Source organism: Haliotis asinina, chromosome 3 (genome assembly GCF_037392515.1).
Source record: "Haliotis asinina isolate JCU_RB_2024 chromosome 3, JCU_Hal_asi_v2, whole genome shotgun sequence".
Taxonomy (NCBI): domain Eukaryota; kingdom Metazoa; phylum Mollusca; class Gastropoda; order Lepetellida; family Haliotidae; genus Haliotis; species Haliotis asinina.
Genome location: NC_090282.1, coordinates 5,288,558 through 5,316,261, shown reverse-complemented (window position 1 = coordinate 5,316,261; position 27,704 = coordinate 5,288,558). Strand labels below are relative to the sequence as shown.

The window sequence follows — 27,704 nt, the reverse complement described above, 5'->3', positions numbered from 1 at the left end:
CACGATCCCGAATGTCATTATGTTTCTCATGTTACACATTTACCTAATGACGGATACTCGTATGACACGTGCACATCTAAACTCAGTGTCACAAAAAGAAAGACAATATCTCATGAACAAATATGTATATACGGGGTATATACGAAACTAATATCCACGTGTCTATAACATCGATGACTTGAGATACTTTCTTTGACAATACGAACCTCACATATGCACATGTGTCAGTTTAAAGGTGTTATTCATACTTCGTTCTAAATTTCAAAACGATATATTTCCTTCAAGAAATAACAAACTGAGAAAGGACTTACGTACATGCTCTTGTTACTATATAGAACGGAACAAATATCAAAAAACTATCTTTACATTCAAGAGAAGACTAACCCTCAATAAAGAGTAGACACGGAGCGAGAGGAAACTAAAGTGTTCGCACATAAAATCTTCTCCTTTAGCCTAGAGGATCACATTAATGGTGTCGGATCATTGATCTTTAATGAATGAAGATTGATTTTGTGGCATAGGTCGTTTAGTATGGGAACTGGCGGATGTGTATGACTGGGGAAAGAGAATGAACAAATAACACTGTGAAAACATTGTAGGTCTAATTATTTCTGTGCACATTATTTTGGGAGGAGGGGCCATTGGACCAAACATCTCGTACTGTTAAATGGTAAATAAGTGGTAAATTAATCTACCTAGTTATAATCTCATTTTCTTTCACTTTTATTGAGTTTGTTTAACTCAGCTATTTGTGAGAGCAGTCATGATTAAGACTTTTACAACGCCGCTGGAAGCCACGACGACGGATGTGTTGTCGACATATATCCCAAGAACAAAATCGTTGTGACTCTGGGATTCGAACCCACAGTAAGGATCATGTTACAGCCTGGTGCATGATGCATATTTCCACCCAACGGTCTGTAGGGCATGAGACGACTTGAAAGATGACGGTGTGGCCAGGGAGCTTGAAATACATGACGTGGTCATATCGAAGACTTGAATAAAAAAGATAAGGTAATTTGCGAAAAGGTGTACTTATTTCAAACCACATGTATGTAATAAATAGCTTATGATATACATCAGCAGTGGCCACAATTACATCTCTGTTTATCTTATCAACCGTGGTCCTAATTTCTGTACTGTATTGCATTAGAAATGAACTAATTCTTGTAATTCAATGTAAACAATGTCGCCATACTGCAACCCTCGACTTTTTCAACTACTGAAATTTGAAAACAGGCATCAAGTTATGCCACCTGGCGATATCATTCCCATGAGGTTTCATGATTTCTTCCCAATGACTGTGCCCAGTGCCCGACATTTCAGGGCCTATTGTCACGTGACCAACTACGCCATCTTTGTAACGTCTACCCCTCATAATGACGAACTCGATGGAAAGATCGGTAATTTCACTCCTGGGCGTATCAAACAGGAAGGGCTGGTTCCACACTGGCGAGTACCCGGTCTGTGTCGATGTCTCTCTGTGGTCGATGACAGTGTCGTCCTTCCGCAGGTTGACTATGACGTAATGTGCTGAAACACACACAGCGCATTAATTCACTAGTCATGGGTTTGAATCCAAGAATAGTAAATGTCACTTTAGTGTCCGGGGAAACCTTACAATTCCATCTCCATCAACCAGTATTTAACTCACTCATCGACTGCACCAAATGCGTGTTATTCAAATAGTGCTAAACTCACCTGTTGTAGATCAATTGAATAGACCAAATAACGGACATGGCACTAGCTATGGCGTCTAAATTCACAAGGAGATCCAGAATTCCTTTCAACGGGAATCCTTCCGTCCGTGAAACTGGTGGAAAGCAATTTGTTCGGTGCTTTGATTGGAAACATTTCAATCTTTCACTAGACAATATACTGCATGTGCAATATTGTAACATCACTGTGGCAGTATGACCAGGTACACCGAGCACCGACCGAGAGTATGGCTTCTCACCTGGGTGCCCCAGAAGTTTGTCAGACCGAGGTAGGTTGCTGGCTTTACGGACAAGGACCTTGATGCGGTTGGCCAGCTGCTGATACTGCAGCAGCACAAACAACTCCCCCATATTCTCGAACAAATACTTCTCCGACGTGGATTGCTGCAACGAACTGAACATGGTCACAAACAAGTGAAGGACAGACTGTCATCATAAAAAGACGTTCAAGACACAAATCCATTTGTTGGCAAAGGGTACCTGTAAACATGCTACCCTGACCCATCCTGACTGAGAACGACCGGTGCTTGTATAGGGTATGCATGTGTATGTGTGTTCGGTGTATTTACCACGGTATGTGTAGGACTACGATAGGTGAACCACTGCATCTGTAAGGTAGATGAACCACTGCTTGTGTAGGTTGAGTGAACCTCTGCATGTGTATGCTGGGTGAACCACTGCGTGTGTAGGGTAGGTGTAGCACTGTATGTGTATGGTGTGTGAACCACTGCATGTGTACGGTAGGTGAACCATTGACCTGCCCGAAATATGTAAATGAAGGGAGCAACCTGATATCATTTCATTGTGATTCATGAAGGCACGTGTTGTCAGATTGTTGACCTTCGAAAGTAGCAATAAATGTCACTCCTTTCCAGGGAGTGACATGTGTCAGATTATCTCGGCAGAACTGTTAATCCACGCAGCTGACTGGATAAGTTTAGATTGTTCATTGGAAATAAAATGTTTGCCTAATGACTGCATATACATGCTATAAATACTACCTTTGTGGGGCGCCCTATCCTACTTACTTGTTGCCTGGGAAACACATCTCAACGCCGCGTTTTGTTTGGCTTTGTTTTGGTTGTCTACATTTTCTTTTTTACAGAGCCCAGACTAAGCAGTACAACCGTCTTCAACCTTTGGCCTGACTGAGCGAAAAAGGTCCCGAAATAATTCCATGTGTACGTTTGCTAGTGTACCTATTCATTAACTTACCCTCAGTTCAACCTGTTTAATTAAATAGCTGTGTCGCCAGGCGAGACAACACTGTAACGGCTGGAATGCTAACTAAAACGTCGAGATAGACTCTATTGAGACTCCTTTGTACGTAGTCGCTCAGGTCTCAGTGTCCCCGATAAGGCGAAACATCGGGGTTTGTTGAATGTTCATAAGTAAGATATATTTTCTAGGCCCTTGCGCTATGTGACTAACGGTTGTACCTTTCTTATGTAATAACGATTTGTAATTATATAATACATTGGTAAATCTATACATTGGACAGACCTTTAATATGACTTTAGTTTAATTGTTAAGCTTGTCACTTCGAAAGGCATGAGACTGATTGCGCGATAGACTGCGCCGTACTCTGCAGTTCAGCTATTCTAAGGTCACCTAAAAAGAAATAAATGGTTGTCACATCAGGACCATCAGAAATACTTGGTTAGTACCATGAGCAATAATTGTAGCCACAGAATGGTTGATGTAATTCAGTATCGAGTATCAAGTTGGTCCTACACTGCCTTGGATTAACGCCACATCTCCACTAATCCAGCAATATGACGATTGGGGACGAAACAGATGGGATGCACAAAATGTGCCTTCACCGTGGTTGAGATCGAGGGGTCAAGTGCGGGAGGGGGTCGAATCTCGGATTTGGTGTGTCCAGCGACCGCATGAACCACTAGCCCACCGAAGCCTCTTGCGTGGATTAATTGCTAGTAGTTGTCCTACTTACCCTTTTAAGCTGTTTCCGCTCTACCTTCATGTCGAACTGCAACAACCGCTGCGGGGTCCAGGTCACGTCACTTCCTTTCAAATACACCTGCCCTACAAAGGCGTCTTTGCTAGACTTCTTCAGTTTCTTCGAGTACAAAGTGATTTTGAGAGTTGATTTTTCAAGGTCTTCGATGGAAACGTCCGTAAACTTGAATGTTTCTTGAAACACCGCACTCTCCTCCGTTGAAACAATGAGTTTACTCTCCATGCCCTCTGTGCGATATGGGTAAAGATGAGCTACAGCGTACACTGCCCTACCTCTGTACTTGAAGGGCAAGGACGACACGAGTTGAAGGACAACCGTCAACGTTAACCTTTCCTTGACATATTCAGCACTGAAATGTAACGTTGTATTGAATATCTCCAAACCAAGGTTGAGGCTTGCTAGAGATTGGGACCGACATTGCCATCTCGACGCCCCAATACTGGCGTCATCTGAGCAACTGGGAATATCATCCCAACTTCTTACGTGTATCAGTTCATGACTGGAGTCAGCTGGCACTGACCAGTGGTCAACTTGGGGCTTCTGACGTACAAGGTCAAGGCAGTTGTACGTGTTCACTTCCGGTTCATCCGACCCTAACATCTGTTCTTTCACTGTACTTACAATGAAAGGGTCAGGAATTTCAATAATTTCCGGTACGTCATGCATCTTTTGCTTATTGTTTAAGTATCTTCGTATGACGCAGATACAAAACAAACACGTCATGATGAGGAAGGCTAGGCCGAGAGCAGACGACACTCCTAGAACAGCTTGCACTATTTCTGAAAATACAGAAACAAATATGCCATCAATTTACCTAATCATCTATGAACATGTAAGTTATGTAACGAACATACGACTCGAGGTCGGATTAGAAATTATCTTCACCAAGCCCATGTAAATATTTGGTTGATGTTTGTCACCGTATGCCAACTTCATAGAATGACTCTCATGGTGGAGATCACTCGATATTTGGGTCAGTCGATTAACATTACTCGATCATAGTTGGAATAGTGCGCGGCGTAAAACAACAAGCGACCAGGCGCATTTGCAAAGAGTAAAGTTCAGCTCGAACCGTCGAAAGTGTTCATAGATGTAGGAGTTACCAAAGTGCTTCTTGAAAACTAGTTTATGTTCAAGAGTAGTTAATTTGAGAGCACCCTCGGGGAAAGTGAAGGACTTGTTGAAAAGGTGTTTGTTTGCTCGTCATACGGAACCCCATTCTCTTCCCACAGTGGTTACTTGTCATATCTTCCTACCTAACCTCTGTTCTAATACGACCCTCTCATGGTGCGAGTGTTCAAGACTCGTGATTGGAGGCAATCAGATTTAGCAGTGCAATCAGCGACCTTGTTTCAAAAGTGATCTTCGCAAGATCTCGATAATTTCCGGATGCATCGTGAAAACTAGAACCTCTTCCCGAGCGCGATAGTCAAATGTTTCTTCTAGACAGAACTCAGTCATGTCATATTTGTTTCTCCACATTGCTTGCATTTGTCAAGTTGAATCTAGGTCGATGTAACACGTGTTCTGATTGGACAGAAAAAAGGGAAACAAATCTGCTGCCATTTTTGCCGCTAGGGGATTTTATGAGAACCGCGAATTATTGCCGTATTAGAAGGGAGGTTCGTAGGAAGATATGACAAGTAACCTCTGTGGGAAGAGAATGACGGAACCCTAAATTCAAATTCGATTCTCCAAATGGATTAATGGATTAAGAAGTCTGCTCGGTCAGTACATCACGTCGAAAAGCTACGTTGCTGCTGAAACCGTTGTAAAACCAATACTGGAACTGAAGACTACTGCAGTTTGATCAGTTTGATCATATGTGTAAGGGAAACTTACTTGACATTATGTGATTCTCAAACACCGTTTGGCTTTCTAATGGAATGTCTACATTCTCGTCAAATGTCTCTCCCTGAAAAAGTACATGTTATTAGAACCCAAGCAGTTAGAGGGGTAAACGCCACTTTCAAAGAACGGAAACGACTGGTGCAAACCCTATTGATAAATGAGCAGGTGAGTTGTAGTGAATCGTTGAAATGGGTACCTGTACACAACAGGAGTAACAAGAACGCATCAGTACTATATGATACAACATTTACATACTACACAGATAGGTATGTGTGAGGCCCATTTTCTGGTGTCCCCCGCCGTGATATCGCTGGAATATTGCTAAAAGCGGTGTAAAACCAAACTCACTCACTCACTCACTACACAGATAGGTAAAGAAAGCCCGTGACATATTAATTAGTCAAGTTTAAACAAACCGACTGTTTTGAAACTTCTTTTGCGTAGTATAACTTATCGGCGTGGGACAAATCAACGAAGCCTACTCGCAATACCACGAATCGAACACACTGCGATCGGCGATAGACCACGGCCACTTAGGCAAGGCTTATGTTTGCGATCCTCGCGAAGCTTGCGTTCGGGCATGTGCTGTTCACGATAGTCTCTATGTTGATCAGTGCCGTCGTGCACCCAATCTGATCTAGAGATGCCCGAGTGCCGCTGATGAAGTTGAACCCTCTACTGTCGATAACGGAGACGTGCCCTCTTGCTGTCTCCAGTCCCCCTCAGCTGCTGTGACGTGGCCAAGTGAGGCAATCGCACATGCGTTCAGTGATGTGCGCGGACGGACCAACTGATCGATGTACATAACGAATGACCTGGTCATGATCTTCCCGTGCCTGGTCATGATCTTCCCGTGCCTGGTCATGATCTTCCCGTGGGAGTCGGGCAGTGGGCAGATGGAAGAGGTTTGTCAACATATCCTGATACTTAATATGCATTTCTTCAAATAGCGCGATAGCAAAACTTTAAATAGCCATGTGCTTGGGAGTTGTAGAAGGAGAAATTTATTTTTCATTAAAATGTTGAAATAATGTATATCAATGTCATCCTATACCCATCTTATCATTCAATACTTCAGTCTTTTAAAACGGTTTTTATCACGTGTGTTGACAGAATGAATGGTTATCGTTACATGCTAACAACTGGAGCCACCATAACGATACACACAGACAACGCCCTACGTATAAATTAATGACTTAATTTGGTGCTGACAACAGCTGAAAATAGATGCAAAATATACAATTACCTGAAATATTTGAAGAGATATTCCCATTTTCAAAAGGGCCACAATGTCTCCATGATCACATTTCGACTTGAAACAACTTGAAACAACTTGGCAGCTGTCTCCGGCGATAGAGCTCCCACGGCGACCCCGCTACTTGACGGACCGAGATGCTGTATGTGGGTATTCAACAGCCTGTGAAAGGTGGTGTGTTATCTTAATTCTCTTTGAGCCTGTATATAGACGATCGATAATCTTGAACTGCTGAATGGCGACCAGGATGGGGTGGGGTGGGGGGGTTGGGGGTGGGCGAGATAATAACACTTAAACGTTAATAAAGATGACGTTTTATTACACTGTACTGACGGGCTTGCATTTACTCGATAACTACGTACTTACGTTATCATTTTAGGTTCGTCATTTTTCTTATTTCTTATTCATCGTTTGGGACTTGTGTTATCTTGTCATGAGCTGTTCGGTAGTCCGGTATTGAAGATCATTACTGATACCGTAGGATGTGTTTATTTTTGTTGTGTAGATACATGTATTGGTTCATCTCATGACATACTATTTTATAACAAAACAGATTTGATGGGGTAGTATAATGGTTGTATCGTTTGCTTCTGACTCCAAGAAGGTCTGGGTGGACATCAGTCGTGGGTTCAGTAAATAAAGGCGCTATATAGCTTGAATATTGAAAGACCACGCCCAAGTGAGTGCTGATGAGTGAGTTACATTCTCATGATGATGTCGGGACGCACCCTGTATTTATTGCCATGGTGCTCGCTTACTTGACACGTTTTTAAGAAGAGTAAACTCAGAAATTTGATAATTTATATCTGGCCAATGTTTTGTTTGCAATATTGACTAAACGTCATAAGTCATAATTAATCCCAACAAATCAATATGCCATGCTTTTTTTCTGCAGGTTCGAATTCATTTAGCTGCTCAGCATATCTAAGCATGCAGCAAATCAATATTTGATATGTGACAAACATGACTTTCGTAAAATATTTTTACCATCATTCATGAAGGTCGATAAGCAACAGGGAAGGAAGCGTGAGTGTAGCGTGGTAATGTGATAATGCATTTGAAGACATCGCTGTCTGTTGCAGAGTTACCTCCCATCTGTTACGCGAGCCGTCATCGAAGCGTGCGTTATAATCGTTTAGAAGTGAGTGAGTTTAGTTTAGTTTTACGCCGCACTTGGCAATATTCCAGCTATATGGCGGTGGTCTGTAAATAATCGAGTCTGGACCAGACAATCCCGGGATCAACAACATGAGCATCGATCTGCCCAATTGGGAACCGATGACATGTGTCAACCAAGCCAGCGAGCCTGACCACCCGATCCCGTTAGCCGCCTCTTACGACAAGCATGATCGCCATTTATGGCAAGCATGGGTTGCTGAAGGCCTGTTCTACCCCGGGACCTTCACGGGCCTCGTTTAGAAGTAAAGATGCGATATCGCAATCGATTGTAACGAGATAGGAGCTGGTAAATCGACCAGTTGCACCTAATGTGAAGCTGAATGCAAGCGCACCCTATACGTTGGTACTTAGGTGGCAGATCTGGTTTGATCAAGGATACTCTACAACAGGTATAGGTCACTCGCTTGCTTTCTTTTCCATTTGTACTAATTAACGTGTGCCTCGTCATGCCCCAGCGCATGGTTCGTTCCCAGCGCAACTTCAGTTGTGTGTAACAGAACTTCAGTCAGTTTATTGTACCAGTCGGAATTTTACAATGAATGAATGAATGAATTATATTAAGAATTAAGAATGAAAGAAAGGAATAAAGGAAAGAAGTACATAAGCGAATGAATTTGATAAATAAATGATACACCGCGACCTTCCCTCCCAAAATATCTTAAAGAACACAAGTATTGCGAGAACACGTGTGTTACACATGTTAACATCATCTGTCCTTTTAAAAAATCTACTTTGAGACATTTTTTGTTTACATTAATAATTAATTCAGATATTCAGATATCTTATTGCATGTGGGGAATGGAATGGACATTAACACAAAGTTAACTGACATTGTCACACTGCCCTCAAAAATAAAGTGTTAAAGTGTCACAAAGCGTTCGAAAACACCTTTCCAGTTTTGTCAAATAATAAGATCAACAAGAAAGAAAGAAGTTATGGAACTGTAACCCTCAAGCATCAATGGCGGATCTGATCAGATCGGCAATATGTCATATTTTTCACACACCTCAAATACACCCTAACATTTTGTTTTAGATTATGGAACTATCCCAATTACTTGCAAACACATTTCACCTGATAGTATATTCCTCTCATAAGAATTAAAGGTGTATGTGAAAAATGTTTCTGAAGTAATAACTAGAAACACTCAAACAACGGTGTGTAGTATTTTATGGCGGATCAGAGCAGATCGGCAATATGTCACATTTTTCACACACGTCAAATACACCCTAACATTCTTTTTTAGACTATGAAACTATCACTATTACTTGCAAACACATTTCACCTGATAGTATATTCCTCTCATATGAATTACAGGTGTATGTGAAAGATGTTTTTGAAGAAATAACTAGAAACTCTCAAACAATGGCTTGAAGCATTTCAATGACGCATCAGAGCAGATCGGCGAAATGTCATATTTGTTCACACACCTCAGTTACACCCTATCAATTTTTTAAGTCATAAAACTGTCACTATAACTTGCAAATACCTTTCAACTAATGGAATGTTTTCCTTCTAAACATTAAACGAATGTGTGAAAGACGTTTTTATCGGCACAATTTAGTTTATCTTCGCGGTGAATCGAGAATAGAAGCCAGTGAGCTATAACATACCGACTTGAAACTTTACTACAAATCTATTGTCCAAATACGGACACTAATACCAATTATTTGACTTAAACTGAAGTGACAAAATAGTTAAGCTATCTTCTGCATGTAGGACTTCAGTTGTTACAACACTCAGCGAACTTAATCAGCTGTTGAAAATAAACCGGGCTCAATCTTAAATACTACGCTGTCACCATATGCTACACTGGTTACATAACGACCCAAGACATAAGTTCAGCGGCTTTGAAAAAGCGTTTCTTCTCCCCATCTATATAGGCTCGCTGGTTTGACATTTCACAAATGAACGAGTCATGTGATCCAGATTGCTTGGTTGTATTTTATAACCGGAGGTATCTTCCTTACCGGTTATACAATTAAAGTTTTGTTTCATTGCCAATAACATTTCCAAAATAAGGAATTAAGTGATGAGCAAAGACAAAATATAATCCACTTAATTATCGTCACCAAGTTCGAGATTACAAACCTGCCATTTAGGTGTTCTTACTGTATGAATGTTTTCGGATCTGCCGAGTAAACATTCTGGTAGAGTGGAGTGTATTTAACTGTTGAGAACATTCTTTTTTATCCTCCCACCGGATATGCTAAGTGCAACATTTTTTCTGTGTTTCTCATCGCTCACAAGTAAAAACAGTTATTTTTGTTTAACCTGTACAGACTACCGGGTGCTCATTCAGTTGTTTCCTTCCTGTGTTAATGCTGGGATGGAGGCTGCTGGTAGCTGGCAAGTGAAAACCCAAAAGCAGCCCAAGCACTTGGCATTTATATTCTTCTTTTGCACAGTTTATTTATTAACCCACTATCATACTAAATGTGTCTAACTTCGTGACAATAATATCTGATTCAGTTATCTATGTTGATATTCTTTCCTTCTCCCATTCATTTGCTTGCGGCGCCATCTATGTTGTACAGAATCAACAAATGTTACACAAGATGATGATAAACCCCCAAAGTAAAGCAGAATCCAAGTTAAAGATGTTTTGTCTTCTTTTTCTATAGTTGATATGATTAAATCAAGATATTTTCATTCTATTTTTAACCGACCGACCCAACATTCGTGATGACCTCGTGACATATCAATGCGGCGCTGACACATATTCAAGGGGAGGAAACTCTTGCCACTGAACGTGACATCACAGATTTTTTTCACATTAAAAATTTTCAACCCCATCGACAACATCTGATCACGTTAAAAAAATATTTTTTAATCTATGTAAACGGGTTTTTTAAATCAGTTTTATGCATAACACAAAACACACTCAGTCATCACAGGAGCTACATAACCCCCAAAACTGCACACTTTTCTACCACGAAAATGTACAAAAACAAGCCAACATTGTTAAACACTTCCATTTTCAGCTTAAACGCTGTAATCTATAAACACTGTTGAAAATGTCCATAACACCTGCTGACTCACTACTTTTAGTGACCTACACTTGGCTGTTCTAGGTCACGAGAAGACCCCAGCAGTCATTATCCTTACCCCATCCTCTGCTGTCAGAGTTATCACATATACCACCTGTGGTTAAGACTTTTCCTCTCGTTGTTTCATATTCACATAAACACCGTTCTTAACTAATGGCTGGGAAGGAGGAGGAGGGATGAATTTACAATATTATAATGTGTACAAAATTGCAAAATTGCAAACTCACCCCCATCCATGCCACACCCACCCCCCTCACCCCACCCATCAGTGCATGTGTACATAATTGATGTCCCTCCCTACCTGCCCAGAATAAAATGGGTGCCCACCTCTGCCCCCTTAATATCATCCTCCTCGGCCCTGCCCGTGCTCCTGGGTTTCATCAGAATAGTACACGATTGTGCTGACCAGAATTGGAATACGACCAGAACGGCTACACAGGCTGTGGTGTGACTGAAACTCTAAATAATAGAAACCCCGCCCCCTTTCCTACTTCTAACCTCAAAATAGGAACAGGCTTACTCTAACCAAGTTCATATCAGTTCCAAATTATTATTTATAAAATTAATTAAATTTATTATAGACGATCCATGACGATTGCTCATAGGTAACTGGCCTTGGTTTGAAGTAATACGTTACATCAGAGAGATTGTTAGACGATGTAGATTATCCCTGGCAGAAGTGATACCTTTAGTTAACCTATGTCGGTTAATTTGTTTTTATTTCAGTACAGATGTCGGTGGTAAATATAACAGGTCATGTTTTTTATCAACAAATGTTTGGTTAAGTGGCATGAGCATATTAAATTCACGTACGTATAGTCGTGGTGTTCCTTGGCCATATATCATTGACATAGATTATCAACAATTGTACAGATCAGTAAAGTGTGATATTCTGCCTCAATATGACCATAGCTAAAGACTTTACAAATTCTTTCATTCCTTTGTACACTAAGATAACTGCTTTCGTCAATGGCTAAATACATGCATATTTGTAACAGAGATGTACAAGAGGTATGAGGTAGTTCACTGTGCAATAACATATCTAGACAGCAAGGCATAATAAATAGGGTAGGCTAAGTTTCTAACAAGTGTTTGGTTAGAAGACATAAGTTTATCAAATTTTGTCACTGTAGGATATTTGTAATATTTCTTTACAGAGTATGATTGCCGTAGATTATCAAAACCGTACAGATCAATATAAATGATACTCTCTGTCAATAAAACCACAGTTGCAGAAACTTTACAAAATCTTTCTTTCCTCTGTACATTGATATATCTGTCTTCTTCGGTTAATTCATATATGTGTACCACAGGGGTGTAAATGAGGTATGAAATGGTTAGCTCACTCTGCCATGGCATATCTGAGTTGCAAGGCATGGTAAATAAAGCAGACTAAATTTCTAAAAACAGATGCTTGATTGTATTTCCAAAAGTATTCCACTGCAAAGATCAGTCCAAAGTGTAACGCAGCAAATGTTTCTGACTGTCTGTTGTACTTTCTATTGATTGAATAGTTGATGTATGTGCGTTATTTCAGATTCTTGATTTCTTTACTCTTTCGGTTCTTTTAGTGATACTATCACCAACATGTATGTGCCTGCTATCGGAGAAACAATATTCACAGTATCATTTCTTTGTTTTCTTAATTATTTGTTTGTTTAAATAATAACCGATCAAAAACGTTTCTAGCGGTTGTGCGTCAGGGATAAACATTAGAGTGACCTCCCTTTGTTTCCTCCCGACACCTAGCGGCCAAATATTACATCCTCCATGTTGAAATGTCTGACAAGTGTCAGCAAATACACCTTTAACCGATGTCCGTTATATCAACCGGGATGACCTTAATTATCAAATGAAACTATGCTGAGTTTGTGGCAACCCGGACGGAGGGACAACAGTACAGATGGAGTACCGTAGTGTCGTGTACAACGCAGCTCGAGACGGCAAACTCGGCCGTCTTCGGATATATCTCGACCGAAAAACTAAAGACGAGGTGTCAAAATTAATCCATGCAAAAACAAATGGGGCAACTCCTCTGATAATGGCTTGCCGTAATGGTCATCTTGAGGTTGTGAAGTACCTAGTTGAATCATGTGTCGCAGACATAGAACAAGTTGGGTCTGTCACTTTCGATGGAGAGACGATTGAGGGTGCCCCTCCCCTTTGGTGTGCCGCTGCAGCAGGCCACTTGGGGGTGGTGATGTTTCTTGTTGAGAAAGGAGCGGGGGTCAATAAGACAACATACACAAACTCTACTCCTCTCAGAGCTGCATGTTTTGATGGACATTTTGAGATTGTGAAGTATCTGGTAAAGCATGATGCGGACATTGAAATTGCCAATCGCCATGGCCACACATGTTTGATGATATCCTGCTATAAGGGACACAAGGAAATAGCTGAATACCTCTTGCAACTTAACGCAGACGTAAATAGAAAGAGTGTTAAAGGTAATGCTGCCAGTTGATAATAAGACCGTCTGAATCGGTTTACTGAAACTAACTTCTTATTCATAGAGGGTTGAACAAGGCAAACATCCAGTACACAGAATCCAATTTTAGAAACACTTATACTGACTTGTGTTAGTTAATTAAGTCCTTATTATCTTTCACTTTAAAGATATTTTAGAATCTTTAAATAAGTGCCTAGTTTCTAAGTATTCCTTTTAAAAGTATTTTAGGCCATACATATAAAACTAAAGTGATCTGTTAGTGTACATCTGCAGAAACTATCCCTGTACTTCTTGCAAATGCAATACAAAAATGCTTCTGTAAGAGGAAAAGATCAATCATAAAAGCATGGGCCTGCCGAATGATACCTGTAGGATGATTAGCGTGATGTGTAGCTAACCAACTGGTACTGTTATGGTACTTCATTGGCCTTTACAAATACTTAATGAGTGAACATCTAGTAATAGGGTGTGCATTGCTATTCACGAAAACAAACATGGAAAAATTCCTTCAGATACCAGATAAGAAAATGTCTACAACACAGTGTCATCAGTGTTTTGTTTGTGTAATCCATACTTGCATATCTACAGGTGATCATGATCATGATAATGTGACAGCATTGTTGTGTCATTGTACGTATACTGGTGCATTAGTATTTACCTTATGGCATATTTTTTTGTTGTAAATACCAATGATTCAGGAAAAATCATGTTGAAAGAAATTCATGTTTATGACATTTCTAAATTTGATATTTCAGAAACTGTCAGAATCTTTATTTGTATTTCAGGTAATACTGCTCTTCATGACTGTGCAGAGTCAGGTAGCTTGGAAATCATGAAGTTGCTTTTAAAACATTTGGCTCGGATGGAGAAGGATGCTTATGGGATGACACCTCTACTGGCTGCTGCAGTTGCAGGATTTACCAAGATTGTTGAGTTTCTTATAGACAGACGAGAGTGCTCTCGGGAACAGAAAATTGATGCCCTGGAACTGCTTGGTGCTACCTATGTAGACAAGAAGAGGGATATGATGGGTGCTATTCATATGTGGCGACAGGCAATGGAGGAGAGATACAAGGAAAGGAATCGTCCAATCTTGAAGCCAGAGACAGCATCGCCTATAGCAGCATATGAAAATGCTGTAGAAGTGACTTCCTGTGATCAGCTAGATGATCTAATAGCTGATCCTGATGATATGAGAATGCAGGCATTATTAGTACGTGAACGTATCTTAGGGCCAGCTCATCCAGACACTTCCTATTATATCCGGTATCGTGGTGCATTGTACGCAGATATGGGTAACTTTGACCGCTGTATCATGCTATGGATGTATGCCTTAGACATGCAGCAGCAGGTCCTAGAACCCCTTAGTCCAATGACTCAAAGCAGTTTCTTATCTTTCGCAGAACTGTTTTCTTTTATGACCACAGAGTGGAGATATCGACCTCCGCATCCTGTGGACTTCAAAGACATCATGAAAGTTCTGGTTCGAGCTATTCATGAACTGAAAAAGGGAAAAGAGGTGTTGATGAAGACCAGTGTCGCTGACCGAGATATTACTCACTTTCATCGTCTACTTGTGATAATCATGCACCTGCTGTGCTTAGTGTGTCGCTTACAGTGTCAGCTTGAGGAGGAACAGGAGCATAGCTTCAAACAAACTGTCTATGACTTTGTGCAGTTTGATCCACGGGGGTCTAAGGGTTATACACCACTCCATTTGGCATGTGCGAAAGAAACAACTAATGTTGGGCGTTACCCTGTGTGCAACTTCCCAACAAATGATGTTGTTCAACTGCTGGTAGAAGTAGGATCTGATGTTAATGCTGTTGATGTTGACGGCAACTCGCCGCTTCACACTGCTGCCAGTAATGTACATACGACTCCATCAAACCGCCCATGTCGGGTAGAAATTGTTCGGACTCTACTCAAGTCTGGGGCTCACTTAGACGCTTGTAACAATGATAGAAAGACTCCGATGCAGCTGATTCGAGGAATGACAATCAACGATATTGTGTCGCCACTAAGCTTTATAAGCTTACAGTGCCTAGCTGCAAGGAAAATCATGAAACACAGTCTGGACTATAAAGATATTGTTCCAAAGAAGTTAGAAAGTTTTATAGCAATGCACTGACAGAGTGTGTGTTTTATACCAAACAAACAGCAGTGCTTGCGTTGTGGTTATTTTTATGCTTGTGGCTGTAGTGGCTCCTAATTTGTTATATACTAGATATTTTGGCAAAGAGGTTTTGAGAATTTATTTTTATGGGATGAGATTGAGAATGACAGTGACTGTAATTTACTTTTTCCATAGACTTGATTTACGTTGTGCCAAGAGCGTGACTAACCTTCCATGCTCATTGAATATTATGATTCTAACCACGTCCAGTAAGGTACCAGTGTTCATGAATGGTGTTTCAAAGTAACATGACATTTGGTCCTGTAAGTTTCAAATGTCTGTCTGACCCACTGAAAATTCACAGGACCCAAAGAATAAAATTAAACACACATTTTCAGATTTAACATTTCTCATAATTGGCATTGGAATTATTAACATTATATAATGACAAACATTATAAACATAAATTTATAAACAGTGAACAAGTGTCACATGCCACAAATAACAACTTCAGACAAAGTTATTGTGATATATTCAGTCAGACACTAGGGCCAGCAGGTTGGGGACTTCTGTCTGACCGTTGGCAAATCTGCAGGATTTGTCAGAGGGTCAGACACTATTCGTGAACACTGAGGTACCCGTTCATCTGTGTTAGTGCGTACTGAAAACATGTTTGTGAGTGATCATGGTGATGTCATGTTATATCCAGCTGTGTATTTCCATGTTACATATATCAGTAGTCCTGTTTGTTAGTTGTTTTCCAAAGAGAAATCCTATAACAATTTTTTTTCTTATTTCATACATGGAAATGGTCATTAGTACTGTGCCTACGTCAGATTTTTGGGATTGATCTACTAAACTAACAGTTATTTTGAGTTAGCTATCATGCACTTGTGCAGTATCTTCTCCATCTAGTGGAAAAAGGTAACATAGTCGTTTATGTGTCTCCTTGTCAATCAGTGGGTTTGATTATACACAGGTCATTGGTACAATGTGAATAAAAATGGGGATGCATGATGATCCCGTGCCATGACTGGCAAAAAGATGTATAATAAAAGAATGTCACAAAAGTTTGAAACCTTACTCACTAGGTCATTCACCAGCTCTGTGGCTAACCTGGCAGTGTCTAGGAATATTTTGATTTTCTCTTAGCATGTATTGTTTAATAATCTGAGTGATGAAATTACTATGACATGGTCAAGTAAGAGGAGGTTTTGTCCTCATGTTAACATGGTTAATGAGCAACTGTTACACAAGACGCAGTTTTCTCTTTGTAAGACCTCTCTTTCATCACCCATACATGGCCTGTACATCCAGATATCTTCCACTACTTTTCTACTTTTAAACAGTCTACTCATGATTGAAAGAATTGCTTGAACAAAGGACACTTAGTGTGAGATGGTTTTTTTTGTTGTTGTTTTGAAATTGTGAACATTACGTAGAACATTGCTGCAGCATATCTGTATATTTACGTAAAACTAGGGGCTGTGTCTGGCTTACATCTGCTAAGTAGCGTGTAACTAAATGAAAGAGCATGGTGTTGGTGGAAATGAGAACACACATGGTGATAGTGTCAAATGCCCCAGCTTTATCAAATTGGATGTTAGACAATCAGCTTGATAAACTGATAAGAAGTGCCCTTATGGACAATGAAAATAGTTTCCATAACAGATATAGGGCTGAGACAAAAATTCAACCAATTATGCATTTCGGTTATTTTAATTATCATGATATTCAGGAATCATCACTTAAGTTTTTCTGCTGTGTCCATAATGACAGTGATAAAAATGACTCCAAGCATTATTTGCATTATCGTATATTACCGCATATAAGCCGAATTTGGAGGACAAAAAAAAGCAATTGATAGTAATTGATAAAGATCTCATGTTGTGAGTGATTAGTATAGCAGGCCTAGATATGTAAATCTTAACTCATTACCATGGAGTAAGGTTGTATGATCTCTTGTTCTGTGGATAGGGAACACAGGAAGACTTTGTCAGAGACACAGCATTGTGTCAACTCTGTTAACACCAAGCTTGCTGCGTTCTCCAAAATTGTAAAAATCTAAGACCTGTATGACACAGGCTTTTTCCCCTCTCTAAGCAGGCTGCTGTGATGTAATGTTCATCCTGTTCAAAGTGACAGCACACCTCATGTGAAGAATGCTGATAATATCATGGATGTACTGCTGCTTTATTCTGTGGAAGGCGATGTTTCAACTTAGATTCTTGTCTTCAAGAAGGTGAACATTAGAATCTACATCAAAACGTATGCTTTCACAGAATAAAGAAATAGTATATAACAAAAATTACCATTCTTCATCACCTCAGTGTCTCAGTTCCCCATCAACGAAGACTCTTCATGTGGTCATGTTACTATTGTTAGTGGACATTATTCACTTTAGGTCAAACGGTATTGGTGATCATGATGATATAGGCCCCTTACCTCTTCAACTCAAAGAGGCAGAATCCCTTGACATCTTTACAAACAACATCAAAGCCTATCTCTTTTAGGACTTTCTATGATTTGTGAGCACTCTTGAAAAATTACTCCTATGACTCTTTGCAGTGACTTCATTTTGTTGGCGTTATGACATGAGCAAGCACTCTGCCTTGAGTTCAGCACAATATAAGCACACAAGAGCACATATTATTGTTAGTTTGAAGCATGTCAATATGAGGTGTGATATTGTGTCATTACCACCCAAACTGCACTGTGCATGTTTTCAGCTCCTTCAGCATGATGGGTACATCTTCCTAAAGGGTAATCTTGATTGACACAATTTACATGATATTTTGGAGAATATAGGTTTCTTCATTTACATCCTTTGCTGACCTCAAAATGTATTCTAACTATGGATTAACTAAGAAAACTTCAGCAGCTGTGGAATAGGTCATTAGGGGATTATTTCATAGTTTTTTTAAGATACGACAAAAATCTTATGGATGTCAGCATCTTCTATATTGTTTTCACGACGTTTCTGTGCTATTCCTTGCTCCTTTGTCAGGTGGATGTCATCCAAACAGTAAAGAAGAAGTTGACATCCATAACATTTTATCGTATATTAGAATACCGACTTCTAAATGCCTCTGAAGAACCTAGTTTTTCTAATTCAGTTGTCTGTCTGTACTTCCCATGAGACCCATATGCCTCAAACAATGAATCTGTCCCAGTGAAGATCCTTTGACTTCAGTAGCTGGTTGTTAGTTATTGTGTGAGAAACTGTTTGACAGGTTAGACATAACTGGTTGGGGAACAACTGATAATGGCAGAATTAATGAAGAAATATCTTCCATACATTGTCCACTTCATTAGACATGTGTTGCAGGTGCTTGTTACTGTTCCCATGTTGATAGTGATACTCCATCAGTCTAAATGAGGTGGATGCTCAGGAATAACCTGTTCCTGCTCAGAGGCCAGCATTCAGCCCAAAGTCTGCAGCAAATGTCAGTAACATTTCTCAAACATTTCCTTTTTCTCAGAATTTACGATGATAATAACATTAAAACAAAGCAGGTTTTTAACAATATGAGTATATTTCCCCCAAGTTGCCCAACAAAGGCACTTAGTTTGGAAATCTAGGTGAATACATTAAACTGTGATAGTGAGGAAGTGAGGTCTGGATTGCCCAAGTCATTCAGTCACAGCACCTAATATCTTGCTCTCAACATTTAGCTGTATGTTATTTAAATTATCTGTGACACAGTTTCTTACATTGTGTTAAGTGTTGCAGTTTGCTGAGTTGCATCCTGAGTCCAGATCTATTTGCCTGGATGATCCATAATGACCTTGGTCGGTCAGTGGCTGTCTTTTGGGGATTATTTGTTAGGAATGTCTTATAAATGCCCATCTAGAATGTGTACTTTACTGAGAAAGTGTGATCCCAAATGTGTCATTTATTACATTTGACCATTTTCTAAATGGTCTTGTGAAATCACTTTTGAAAATTGGTAATTATTGAAACATAACAAACTAGCAAGACATTAAGATGCAGGTAAAACATGATAGTTCATTGATGACTACGAATGTGAAATAAATTGAATGAAATACCTTAATATACAGAGGGACTTATGGACTGTCTTGTAAATGTTTGGCCTTGTTTGAGGGAGCTGATAAATACTGAACTTGGAAGCTCGGGTGTGATGTATGTCTGAGGATATCAGCTGACTTGATGACAGCAGTGATTTTCTGGTTCCCCAGTCTGATGACAAGATGCAACAAACCAGATGTACCCCAACTCGCATGCTGAATATGTACTGGATCAAGTAGGGCTCTTGAGCATGTCACCTAGTAGTGTTCAAAGACAAACAGGCAACCATTATTTTAAATGACATGACTTAGAAGGTCCTAAGGGGTTCCCAGAATTAAGATTTCTTGGAAATTCGAACTGAAAGACAGTGTGTTTCAAAACCCACCAGCCAAGTCAGATTAACCAAAGCTATTCACATAATTCAGGTGTTCTTTAACTTCTTTTGAGCAATGTACTTCATAAGGAGGGTAAAACATGGAAAGGCCTATGTGCAGTATCAGTACACTGTACTGAGATACATGTGACACACTGTTAAAGACCCCTACAGCACTGGATGGTTCAAGTGTGAATTCACAGATAACAGAGCACATCTATTCTTGTCAGTCTATTGAGTGTGATAAGAAAAAATGTTTGTAGTCAGTTACCTTTGGAAGGTATATGGGGATTAGCCCAGAGCAAAATGGTTTGCAACCAAGGGTAAATATATTAAGGGGACACAAAATACAGAACAAGTTGCTTTCAGGAGATGCAGGAGTTGAATTCCCTGAAGATAAGTAAATACATGATAATGTGGTTGACACTTCTAAACACATCATGAACAATCTCCGATCTTAATGTTGGTGGTGCCTTAGACTTAGTCTAGTTTCTGGTGTTTTCATGCTCGGAGTGTGTGATTATCAGTCACTGTTCATTATACCTGTGAATGATACAAAGAAATAAGATTCTGTGATACATGAAACAGCCCCTGTATGGGAGATGCAGCTGATGAAGGTGTTTTCAACTGGTATGTGATATGTTTAGATCCAAAGCCTCTTCATCTGTTGATTATTGTGTTGCAGAAAACATGCTTTGGAGATTGTCCTTATTTATTCCATACTTTATTAAAATGTATACTATGGAGGCATGTATGTGTCACAGTCTAACACAAATTTACCATCTACGTAGAAGATGTATATATCTATGTAGAAGATAATGTACTGATACATCATCCGTGTAAGTGATTGTTTGGTATTTTGCTTTGGAGAAGGTATCTTTGACTGAATTTTGACTTTGACTTTGGTAACGATAATTTCTCGACTAATCAACAATAGTTCTGGATCTGTTTTGTGTACCCTGTGGCTTTAGTATTGATGACTTTTGGTTCTTATAACCTTGATATCTCTTTATTGATTTACTGTCAGAACATTAAAGCAAATTGTTGAATGGATTTGTTGGAGGTTTGGTTTTTGTTAATACTGATAATTTGAAATGATTTCATTAGGTTGTGTAAATACAGAAAAGGCCAAATAAAGATACATCATGAACATGCTTGTATACTTGTACCAGGAATCCCTCCATTATTTGGTGTTTATGTCCAAGAAAAAACCGGAATTATTTGTCTTGATATTTTGTTACCACTATTTACATGTCATAGTCCCACACAGGGTTGAAATGAGTCGGCGAAACTTCACTACATCCAATGTTCATCTGGCGAGGTCATATCTAATTAACAGGCTATTAAGAGAGTTTGTTTTGCAGCATACAAGTAAGTGTAAATTGCTGGCTTACCTTACGATGATATAAAGTGACTGTTCAGCATGAGTGCTAAGGATTGCTGGGCAAGATGGCGATTGAGTGGAACTGACAGTGATGGTGAAATGGTAGAACAGTTTCACCAGGACTAATGAATATCTCCTACTCCCATATAATTATTCTACCAGTGTGATTACCACTTGCTGGGAGTAAATCCAAGTATTAGCGTGAAGTGTTAGGATATGTATGTGCGTGAGGTTTGACATATAGAAGTTTTCTTCTACATTTTGCATATCTGGACTAGCCATGTGTGTTTACTGTTGGCCTGGCTGCCAGGCTGGAGATTCGCCCTGGTATGTGACAGTCACTGTATTAGCTGTCAGCTGACTCTCAATGTGTTTTCTGTACACATTTGTTACCATCATGAATGTATTACCATGATAATTGTGGAATAAAATCCAGGAAGTGTTCTTCTGTATTGTGTCTATTTTGTTTGTCAATGTTTCAAATACTTTTTTTGAGTAACCTATTCCAACAGCAGAATGTTTAGTCATCGACTCTACAGGCCTCTAGAAGGCAGTTGTCTAGTTGATTGCTGCATTACTGCTGTGTGCTTAATGAAAGGTTCTCTATTTTTTAAGTCAACAAACTCTTTTTCATACATTTGCCTCCACAAAGTTTGGACAACACTGTGGTGAGATGTTAGTTAATGAGAAAAGCCTTGACTGAAACAGATTTGAAAACTTCAAGCTGTTTCCCTGCACTTACTTACCTTCTTATTATTTTTCCTAATCCAGAAAATTCTGGACTGGCAACTTTCCATCCTGTCTGGTAACTTTGAGAGTTAGCAGACCAGTTGTTTGGTTGAAAGTATGGGGAGTGTACAACACTGTAAATTATTTCATGGTTATGACCTGTTTTACTGATTGAAGCATAAACGTCAAAGTTGTGCACACAGTATGTATCTGTGTAGTGGATTCTACACATCCACTTGCTATGTGTGTCTGTATGACAGCCTGATAGTATATGCAATAGCATAGCTAAGCCATCAACATTTCACACATGAGCAAAACAATCTTACATCTGTTGAGGGTTCTCAGTTGAGAATAATTTTGTTTTATTCAGCAAATGGAATTAAACTGACAAAGATTGACAATCCCCAGAGATCTCTAACAGGAAACATTCATTTATTGTCATGTTCACCTATTTGGGCCAAGCTAACCGTCTAGTGCCAAACTAATCATCTAGTGCCAAGATGTAGAAGCTGTCTATCCAACACAAGGTGACACGTGATCCTGACGCATGTGAGTAAAGATTGAAGCTCCAATAAAATCTGCGTTAAGTACACACATTTTATAGGATTGGTTTGTTGTGAAAGGAATAGGTGTTGAAATGCTGCACTCAGACTATATGTAGGGTGTGTGTAAAAAATCAAGTCTGTGCCATACATACCAGTGGTCGATATCATGAGCATACCCCCAAGTCGGGATGCAATCACATTCATCCAACCAAGTCACCAAGCCTTAGTTACAGTTACAGTTACAGCTGTTTTGACGGAGATATTATGTCGCCCAACCTGTGAGCAGTCACCCTAAATACGAAGCTTGCTAACACCATAAAGTTGTAAATATGTGAAGGTATGTCTTCAGTTCCAGGACACTAAATCTGGACAATTTCTCGTCGAACAAGCACAGTGCATGTCGCGCCGAACTGGCTTCAAGTCTTTTTGGATGTTAGCTGTAAAAACTGAGCGTTAGGGAACATGACCTGTGGTAACTGGAGCCAAGCGATCCATTATTTTTGGCTCGCACAACAATTAGGTTCCTTAATCAGATTGAGAATCGCAATGTCACTTTGTACTATATCTACTTCATCCTATATGTTCTGATTGGGATTGACAAACTCTGAAAGCAAGAAGTGTGACACCAAGAAGCAACTTTACGAGCATATCTCCAGTTTCAGGTGATTACGGGCCATAACAATATAACATGAAACTGTCCCTTGGAGCTTGGCAGGGATGAAATGGGTACGAGGAATCAATAACAGGAAAATACACAAGGAAATATCTTACTTGAACGATCTTTTTTCTTACACTTGGTTGAGTAACATATATACGCACATCCCATGACGAGTGTATTTTAGTTGTATTAGACTGTGTCAGCATTATACGAGCAGGGGCGGTGGGGTAGACAATTGATTGAAGCGTTCGCTTGTCACGCTGAAGACCCGGGTTCGATTCCCTACATAGGTAAATGTGTAAAGTCCATTTCTGGTGTACCTTAATGTGATATTTCCGGAATATTGCTAAAAGCGGCATTACTTAAACTCACTCATTCATGTGCAGAGAAGTGGGCGTGTCGTATGTTGTAGTTTAAACCAACGAGCATAGATATGGTGCCAGGTCACTCACTTTCAGTATGTACTCACTCATTAACTAACGTATCCACACTCAGGTGAGAGTAATATACATGGCAGAACTGACGACATGTATATCAAGCATATTCTCAAGCCGAGTGGGTTTCTTGTACAATACATCATTCCACAGTATGTAATTTATCAGTATAAAAGGAGACTGGGACACACCAAGTGTGTTTGTACATTAGGATCATAATATGACATGAAATGAATATGATAACACTGTCTAACTATGGGATGACTTCCATATCCACATAAGCCATGGCGACGTTTTGACCTTCTCAGAGGGACACCGTCACTTCGCGTTCATATGCATGTATTTGGGAAATGGTGGCGCCTTGACCTTCTCAGATGGACGCCGTCACTTCGCGTTCACATGTATGTATTTGGGAAATGGTGACGCCTTGACCTTCAGAAAAAGGCGATTTCATAACAGTTAAACACGAGGAACATAGAGGCAGTAACAAAAACAATGCACACACTAGCTACCGGGAAGAGGAGGAACACAACAGCCGCTACAGGCCACTGGTTGAAGTTTAACATGCGGTTCATTGTTTGACCAAGCCGTCATCATTGCACATTTCTGTATAATGCAAGTACAACGAAAAGAAAATGTCAACTCTGCGCAGCACTACTAACAAGATGTAAAATGATAATCAAAGTCGCTTTATTGATTCTAAGTATTCACACTGAAAGTCAAAAGTTATGTTCCCCTGACAGTTAACAGAATACATATATGTCGTCATACCTCGTTCAGGTTAATCACTAACAAGTATGCATTAATGAATTAATCAATACATATAACGTATTTTCTTCACGATAACATGGGAGCTGTTAAGCAGAGCAGAGGTAGTCAAGGGTTTGGGAACGCATGCAGGAGTGTTGCCATTAATGGTGGTGTCTCGGACAGGGGTGTCGATACTAATTCGGTGTGCTTCAAACTCCAGTCAATGCAATAAGAATACATTAAGAGTAAAGTAAGCAAAAGTAATGTCCCCAGGTCTCTTCGATTTGGCTATGCCTTACACAGAGGAGAAGGTCCTACACTAACAGTAAACATTGGGAATCAAAGGTGATCTACTTGGACAGTGCGCAATCGCCTAAGGGCTCTTTGATATCGAGCTGGAACTGATAACGCCATCAGTGGTACGCACGCTGCAACCTGGGGGCAAGGTCACTGGTGTGGTGCCATTCCGAGACAACACACAGGACACGAGACACACATTTCTTTTGATTCATGAAAGCGCTTTCTCGCTTGTGTTTGAACATTACATTAGGGCCATGGTATCATATGAAACACTCTTGCAAATGGATCCAAACATTTGACAAAGCTTTGTCGTCTTCACCAGCAAACAGACGTGCACGCTTGAAGTTCCGCCTTCATCCCTGAATCTGTTGTATACACGCATTTACGATGTTTCATGTTAGCAGAAGACTGACAAAGATATACCGTAGGGTCTTTACTAAACCACTTTGTCTTGATGAACATGATGCATTGCAGAAACTACCAAGTAGCTGTCTGTGTCGCCGTTGGAAACATCATTACACCCCACACGCCAGTTGTGCTGTGTTAGGAACGGACCGTCACATGGGATGAAGACGACTCTTATCTCTCTGTAAAATACATGAGGTCGTTTTGAACAGCACATGTTAAGTAAAGGGCACGGTTAGAAAAGACGCTAACTGCATTGGTGTTGATTTGAAGTCCAGTTTAATACTTTGAGATAATGGTGTGTCTAGTCCACAAACACATAACATATATAGCGTGAGTTATCCGACTAAACATAACACGTATTCAGTCACTGTAATGTTTCAGATCCTATGGAGGCAGATTTCTAGACACAAAGTTCAGTTTTTCTCCTAAGAGCACGATTAATGTGTCACACGTCGTCTCACACATTAATTGCACAGCATTTGCCGAGCTTCGATTTTCACGAGTCAGCATTGTTGTGTTTTGATAGGACTAAAATACTGATGGTGGAACCCCTATTTCACAACAACGAAAAACAAGGTACACAAAGTCCTGCTGTCAAGCTTTTTTTTGTTTCCTATCAGCGATCAAGTAGATAACGAAAACATACAGTTAGAGACCAGTCCATCTGCTATCCCCTAAATCACCAGCGTCAGAGCCATGGTTTGGTATGATCAGAATCAAATTACTGTTGTTTAACGCCGCACTCAATAATATTTGGTGACGCTCTCTACTGAATCGAATCTGGACAAGACTATCCAGTAAACAACACCATGAGCATGGGATAGGACCACAAGTGTAACCACGTCAGCGAGTCTGACCACCCGATCCCCTTTGTCTTCCTCTTACAACAAGCACTGGTTGCTGAAGACCAGTTGTAACCAGAGTTTTCGAATCCCCGTTCTGTCGCTGAGAGACATACACTCTGTTCATTGGACTAAGGGACTCTCTAAACTGTACAGCGGAGGGTGAGGAGGGGTAGAGATAACCAGTCACAAAAGACGGAGAGAAGACTGAAGTAAGATCGAACAGATTTTACAAGTGGCACCTTCATACTGAAACGTCTGTACGGATGTGTAGTTTAGACGAGGCCACAATGCATTGCCTTTGCCTGTATTGAGCGAATCTGCAATCCTAATGGTGTTTTAATCATGATTAGTGTTGAAGGGACTGTGACATGAGGGTGGAGGAAATTGCCCTCTTGTTTTTCCCCTTCTCTGCAGTGTTAGGCTTCCCAGGTTTACTGCCAGTGCAATCCGTATCATGATCGTAATTAAATAACATTTTCAGAGAGACACTGGTGCTCTGGGCTCCACTGGAAGTATTTACGATTATACTCTTAACTTAGATTACATTTCAGACGAATTAGCTTTTCTTGAAAATAACCATCGTATCACAGCATCATCTCATGCAAGAAATTATCCGTGCTACTCGTCTGTGGATAACTTTATATTTTATCGTTTACTGATTATCGTCAGTTGATTGGAATGAAAATATATGTGTGCACCTGAGAACATTAATGAGGGTTGTGTACGTGTGGTGAAGAAATAGAGCTACATTAACCATGGCGATTGTATTGCAGTAGGAAGCATGTGTTGATTCTCTCTTCTCTACTCTGCCTCTGATGCCAAACACATACAGTGATCATAACAGCATCACAGTAACAGACTAGTGTTTGTAGTCATGACAGGACTTCACATACATACATACCAGCTTGCGGGGGGAAAGTTCAGGTTGATGTAGGTCTTGCAGTAAATCCCAGGAGGTATGGTACTGACTAACATGGAAACAGTCTGCCAGATCAACCCTAGGTCATGCACTCAACACTGCAGGGACCTGTTCCTCAAAGCGATGGTAGAGCTACCACTGTCTTCTCATGGTGTTGGTGTTGGTCTGTGTTGGTGTGTGGTTTACCATCACCTTTGCGCTGCGACCGTCGACTGTAGTAACTCTGTGTTGGTGTATGTATTAGATATACCCACACCTTCCGAGGTGTGTCGCTCAATACCCCTACTGTTTGAGTCGTGAGACCTCCGAGGCACCAGCCGAGAAGACCTCATGGCTCAAACAGTAGGGGCATTGTGCGACACACCGAGGAAACCTCACAGCTCAAACAGTAGGGGTATTGAGCGACACACCGAGGAGACCTCACCACTCAAACAGTAGGGGTATTGAGCGACAGTACGGGTATTGTGCGACACACCGAGGAGAGCTCACCACTCAAACAGTAGGGGTATTGAGCGACACACCGAGAAAGTGTGGGTACATCTGACTTATACCTCACTTCAGGTCGATTTGGCGTTTACTATAACACTGTTCATTTTAAGAATGACAAAAAAATTATTTGTTTTTCCAACTACTTTGTATATTTTTAGCGCAGTGGTTAAGACCCTCATACGCCGCGTGTCTAAACAGTCGATTGCACGTGCACGCACGGGTTTGCACGATTTCACAATTT

The 27,704-nt window shown here is 40.2% G+C and overlaps 2 protein-coding genes across 3 annotated transcripts; one reads left to right on the top strand and one right to left on the bottom strand.

The window, feature by feature from the left end:
• Nucleotides 1–1,018: 1,018 nt before the first annotated feature.
• LOC137279165 (synaptotagmin-4-like) lies at nt 1,019–6,323 on the bottom strand. 2 transcript variants are annotated; one of them, XM_067811652.1, is made up of 5 exons: nt 6,033–6,323; nt 5,542–5,614; nt 3,673–4,478; nt 1,958–2,102; nt 1,019–1,533 (listed from the first exon to the last, which is right to left on the bottom strand). In XM_067811652.1, the coding sequence occupies exons 2-5, from the start codon at nt 5,546–5,548 to the stop codon at nt 1,220–1,222; spliced, it is 1,272 nt and encodes a 423-aa protein (XP_067667753.1). In that variant the 5' UTR covers nt 5,549–5,614; nt 6,033–6,323; the 3' UTR covers nt 1,019–1,219. The 2 variants fall into 2 exon arrangements, with proteins under 2 accessions (XP_067667753.1, XP_067667754.1); XM_067811653.1 differs by having other exon boundaries at nt 6,042–6,296.
• Nucleotides 6,324–12,845: 6,522 nt separating this feature from the next.
• LOC137277344 (protein fem-1 homolog C-like) lies at nt 12,846–15,707 on the top strand. The gene is made up of 2 exons (XM_067809039.1): nt 12,846–13,481; nt 14,269–15,707. Exons 1-2 carry the CDS (start codon nt 12,938–12,940, stop codon nt 15,612–15,614), a joined length of 1,890 nt encoding a protein of 629 aa, XP_067665140.1. The 5' UTR covers nt 12,846–12,937; the 3' UTR covers nt 15,615–15,707.
• Nucleotides 15,708–27,704: the final 11,997 nt, after the last annotated feature.